Source organism: Olea europaea, chromosome 12, assembly GCF_002742605.1.
Source record: "Olea europaea var. sylvestris chromosome 12, O_europaea_v1, whole genome shotgun sequence".
Classification (NCBI taxonomy): Eukaryota; Viridiplantae; Streptophyta; class Magnoliopsida; order Lamiales; family Oleaceae; genus Olea; species Olea europaea.
The window spans coordinates 21,625,453-21,631,688 of NC_036248.1; the positions used below are offsets into that span (position 1 = coordinate 21,625,453).

A 6,236-nucleotide genomic window follows, 5' to 3' on the forward strand; every position below is an offset into this window, starting at 1 on the left:
GAGGGTGAAACGGAAATTATGTTGTATATGCATGAAAAAAGGTTATATCTTTGGTAGATTGTACTACACATTATATGGTATGTATAGTCTAATAATGAGTTTTAAACAAAAGAATTGCGATTGTAATTAGATTTTTGGGCATCAATCAATTCAAGAAGGGACATTAAGGTATTTTGCAAACTTATTGGATGTTGGATTTTTGTTCAAATGCATATCTACCTTGAAACATTACTACTGGTATTATTTCGTAGGCGGATATCCCACTTATGAATTTAAGTTAAATGTGTAATAGTATATTCAAGATAACTACGTATGTTTACCTATATTTATATTTTAAACCTTTAACCATTTTCATGGCTTGTTCCTTTTTTTCTTTGTTTCTGATCGATTTTTGATAAGATTTCCTTGACCGGCCAATTCGGAATCGAGAGAGCTTAGTAGAGTGAATTATTGAAATAGTCATTGAACTTTGTAAAAGGTTTTCGCGGAGTTAATGAACTTTAAAAATCATCAAGTTCATATCTGAGTTATGCAAAAGATTTTCACGAGATCACTGAACTTTAAAAATCACATAATTCATCATTGAACTTTGCAAAAGATTTTTCAGAGGTTACTAAATTTAGTGATCCCTGGAAAATCTTTTGTAAAGTTCACTGACTCTGTGAAAATCCCTTGCAAAGTTCAGTGATAATGAGATGGTTTTTAAAGTTCAGCAATCCTGTGAAAATCTTTTGTAAAATTCAGTGATGAATTTGGTGATTTTTAAAGTTCAATAATCATTTGGGTAATTCACCCGAGTTTGCTAATTTATCTCATTTAACCTCTCAAATTGGATTATTAAGAAAAAAAAATTAATATAATACCAAAAATAAAGCAGCAGATTAAGTTTCATTTCCTTGATTGTGTTAGCTACGTTATTTCTCTATTTAATAATTATATTTCTTCAAATGCTACAAATATACTATTCTAATATCGACTACGAAATGATCTGAGTCTCATTGACATGCATTCAGTATGAATTGAATTTCACTTAGAAATTTAAAGTTTTCATATTTGAATTAAGTTATACATGTAAATATTTGTCTTTCACGTAAAAAAAATAAAATAAAATTGATATTTACGTATATTCTCTTACATAACACGAAGTGATCGATGAACTTGGAATCGGATTATTAAAAAATTAAGTGGGATAGCTGTAAATTAGAAAAAAAAAGTTGGATAGCTGTAAATTATAGAGAGTGGCGGGACAAATTCCTAAAAAAAGTTGGATTAAATTAAGAAATTATGATTACTTGTGATAAAACAAATATTTCTTTTCAATTGATGTCTCATTCAAAGGTCAAACAAATTCCGCCGCTGTTGACTTCCTGGCCTAATTTTTTATTGCGTAACATAATAATTATGTAATGGGCGAATGATTTTTCATATGCATAATTTGTGCTTTTTTGTTTGAGAGTGCTTGCTTTTAGTGGAAGCAAGATGCATTCATTCTCTCCCATCTTTTCATATAAATTAATAATAATAATATAATCAGTACGATTTCGTGACAACAATGAGTTAAACTGCTTGGACAGGCCTCTATCCAAACAGGAGCCTGTGACGGACAACCCCTCTATAGGGGGCCGCCACACATGCCCCTATTTGGACAGAGGCATGTCCCCATAGCGTAACCCTAGTTTTATTATTGTCAAATTGGCATAACACTTATTTTGTTTTTGGAAAAATATAAAATTGAGTATGTATTTGAAATTCATAACTTGATTGAAGGAAGAACCAAAAGAAGTAATACACATTGCATATTTTGATTTTTCGTTTTGAGAATTGAATCTAGGTAAGATAAGTTGGTGCTTTTATTTATGGAAAAATTAAGTAAATTTTATGTTGAAATATTTTGACGTACAAATGTTTTAGTTTTCACTCCTTTCTCTCTCGAAAGAAGTGATGAATACTCGCACTGTAGTTACAATTAACTAATTTCTACATTTATGACATATTAGATTATAAGTATGTTGTCTAAAATTGTTCATAATAAAACATGTGTTGTATTTATTAGCACGTTCAAGATTAGCATAGAACATCACATGATACCTATCAATTTACGTCGTTTATATTATTTCAATATTTTAAATAACTCTAATCAATAGGGGGTACGAGTTCACGGGTGATAAATAGGTCAATTTCAATATTTTTTTATATTTATACTGTCTAGTCAAGTTGATATATCCAATTTTCAAAGAAATATCTATTAAAATTTCTGAATTTTTATTCATTCGAAAATCATAACATTGTAAGATTCCTAGGGACATGATTTTTGGCAAGTCCCTTTCTATGATGGCATAATGCAGGGAAAAGCATTTGAAATCTTATTTTCTTCCTCCTCATCTTTGCGGATGAAAGTAATGAAACAAGAACAAAAGAAAAGGACACAAAAGGGTCAAGAGGGTATCCTTATGCTATTTAGCCTTGAAGATGTGATTATGGCTCAGTTTGAGCCACATTAATGTAATAATAAGAATGAAAAATATAGTCGTTACGGATTCCACACAAAAAATAGAAAATCAAATATAATGGCTTAATATGATGAATAATGATCATATTTTTCATTTTAATAAATAAATAATTGGAAACAAACACGGCTGATAAAGAGTTTTTCCCCCATGTTTTTGAGATTAACAAGTATGATCAAGTTTAAAGAGTTTATAAGTAAAAAGTTTTAATCTAAATTATTTTTTGTTAATTAAAATTTAAAATAGGTAAAAAAATATTTTTTTTTTATCAAGCGTGCTATGGTGACAGAATTTTATAACATAATGGATGAGCGACACTCACATTGTGTGGGGAACCCACTTCTTTTTTGAACTTTTTTATTAACACGAGACGACCCACGTGCTGTGAGAAAACATCTACCATTATGTCAAAAAAATTCTAACAAAATAGTTTAATTGTTTTTTTTTATTACAAATTAGAAAAGCAAGAGTTCCTTTAAAGTAGTAAAGTGACTCTAATGCCCCCACGCCACGACTACTATATTCTTGTACAGTTTATTCCAAGTTCCAAAATATTCAAAGTCCCTAAAGATCAGTGAAATATCTATCTACAACCACCCAAAAGAGTAACATAAAAATATCTTCAAGAATGTACATACAAATAATTGATTATTTCTTTGCCTTAAGCAACTTTTTATTATATTAAAAAAAAAAAAAAGATTAACAATTTTCAAAAATTAATTAAACATTACTTATTAACATAAGGAAAAAAAGAAAATGATAATCGACCAAATGATTCAAACCACATAAGCAAATATCACCACCCAAAATACAAATTGTAAAGGAAGCACAGACTAATCCAGCGCATTAGGGCCAGTACAGTAATTTACCAAGGGATTCCAAACCCACTGAACCAAGAACCTCCGTCGGATCCCATTCATGTTATACGTGGCACCATCTTTACCGTTCAACATTTGCCCAGTGTACGACCCACCTCCTCCAGTCCCATAAATACCCTCACAAAGATCTGCTATTTCCACTGGGAAAACCGGGTCCTGACCCGCATACCAGGCGTTCACTAACGGGTTGGTGGATAGCTCCGCTATTTCGTGACCAATCACGCTTATCATGCCGTCCACTCCTACGTCGTCGTTTGGTGATTTCACCGCCTTCAACCCGGGAATGTATTCGGGTACGGCAAAAGGGTACGCGCATACACCGGGGCACAGCTTGGCGGAGTTACCCACCCAGGCGTACGGTAGCGTGTACCCTACAATGGCGGGAAAGGTAAAGTAATGGAACCCGCATACATTGTTGCAGAAATCCTGTACGTACACGTTGTCGGAGGTCAATAAGAGGTAAACGCCGCTCTTAGGGTTGATCGGAAGTGGCCGGGTGGTGGCGGTGACAGCGGATTTTATCACTGACTGGACCGAAAGCCGAGTTAGGGATTTTCCATGGGAGTAAAACCGGTCGTTTTTCTCCTCCCCGATATGGACATTGCGAGAAATGTTGGCTCCTGTTTGATCGGTGTAAAGTCGAACCGTTTTCCACCACCCCGAAACCGACGGCGACTTGGAGTCCACGGCCGAGAAGGAGCTGATAAATTCACGGATTATACGTTTTTGGGATTTTTTCCAAACGCCATACCAAATGGGATAAACAGTGATGTTGGCTGTGAGTACAGGTCCCATGTGGTACTTCAAGCGAACAAATTCTGAAGAACCTTCATATTTTTTCGACCCACCGAAGAGAAAATCTGTAGTGTTTGGCTTCTGACTCGGCCATGGCCTCCACCCAACAACAGCCCCAGCAAAGAAGAAGGTGAAGAAGAAGAAGAGTGGTGGAAGAGCAAGAAGTAGTGGTGCCTTGGCCATGGCGCTGGAGAGTAGCTAAGCTAATTTGTAACTAGTGAGAGACAGGAGTGAAAGGACTCGAAAGGGCATATATATATATACACGGAGGATATGTATACAAATGGTAGCAGTAGCATAGAAATGTTAACCACCTTGGTCTGGTCCTTGGATGTAAAATGTGTTGGAATGGCTAAATAGTAAATAATTTACATCTGAAAAGGATCGTGTTGAGCACGACAATAAGGGCCTGTTTGGGAGTTCGGGTAGCCGTTATGGGCATTTTTTAACGTATCGATTTTAAGTGATTATGAGTGGATTGATTTTGAGTGATTTTAATAACAACTTTTAAAACAGTTCAACCTATAATTAAAAGTTTATTATCCATCGATTTTGAACGTTTTTTAAAACAATAAAATTACATATATGCTTCTTGGTGAAAATTTTGGTTTATGGTTTTTGTATGTGTGTGTGTGTGTGTGTGTGTATATATATTTTTTTTTTAATTTTTTTTTTTACTCATAAATGATATTTTTCTAATAGGTATTTTTTTTTTTTTTACATATAAATTAATATTTAACATAAAAAGTTAAATTTAAGTTAGTAACATTACAACTATAAGTTATTTTTGTAGTGTTAAATAAATTTTAAGCGATTTGTTCACTTATAAGTAATTTTTATATTTTATAAGTGAATTTTTGTCATATTATTAATATTTTTACTTTATATACAAATTTTTTTTTACATAAATGTTATTTTTTTGATAAGTAATATTTTACTTATAAGTAACTTTTTTATTGTAATACAATTTTTTAGTTAATACATTTTTATTCACAAAGTTAGTTTAGAACTTTGTTGAAAATAATTAATTCATAGAGGGCAAAATTAGAAGAGAATATAAGAAAAAGTCAAAATTCGTCGATTTGATGGATTGAGAAAATCAATCAAAATTATACTACACCAACTTTTAGTGGTTTAAGGTTCACCCAAATCAATGCAAATAAAAAAAATAAAAAAAAAGTAAGCACCAATTTTCTGAACCCTTTATAAATGGTGCCATAAAAAACGGGTGAAAAACCTCCCAAGCAAGCCCTAAAGGTTTATTTTAAAGATCATATGCGCGTATAATTGTAGTCCAAAAAGACTAATTTCCGTGAGGCTTAACCATGTCGAGAGGTAATGCCAATGAATAGCACCGGAACAAGGGAACATGCACTAACCACTGCAAGTCTTATACGATCAACTCGATCTAATTTACACTTTTGCATTCAAGTGGACAAAGTTCGGTCATTAGGTAGCGAGGGCAAAAATAATTTGAGTCCTGTATGAGTCTTAAAGAAAGGCCATGGCAAGACACAGGATGATCTGGAATAACCACCGTAGCTCATTTTTAACAAATTTTAATTTTTGTTTTAAGTTGAACAAAAATACTTTTATCTATACATTTTGTAATACGCACAACTTAAGACTTAACTGGTTATTCACATATTACGCAGAACTATTCGCTCATAATCAAGCAAAAGCATGCCTAAGCAAGTACTTAATATTGGGTGTCGACCCGATTACCACCATTGAAATGATGGATAGATTCTTAAAAATGTGGGGTGTAGGAGTGAGGCCTCAATGGGGAATCAATGGTTAAGATAGTGAACGTCGTTTATTGATCCAATTATGCTTGATGTACATCATATTGTACAAGAAGTTTTACACTCTGTCACATGATAACAAATAATTGAATGATTTAAGAAGACGGCTTTTTTACCAATCAAATCTTGACACAGAGGATGCCGTCAACCACAATGTACAAACACCGATGTGCAATTTCTAATTGATCAGACTATTACAAGTGTGATGAGTGGTCCAGAATTTACTTTTATGTCTTGCTTTTTCCTAATCT

General features: G+C 33.0%; 1 protein-coding gene across 1 annotated transcript; it reads right to left on the reverse strand.

The window, feature by feature from the left end:
- Positions 1-3,255: 3,255 nt before the first annotated feature.
- Positions 3,256-4,487, reverse strand: LOC111406065 (protein EXORDIUM-like 3). Its single transcript, XM_023035257.1, has one exon. It carries the CDS (start codon positions 4,361-4,363, stop codon positions 3,341-3,343), a length of 1,023 nt encoding a protein of 340 aa, XP_022891025.1. The 5' UTR covers positions 4,364-4,487; the 3' UTR covers positions 3,256-3,340.
- Positions 4,488-6,236: the final 1,749 nt, after the last annotated feature.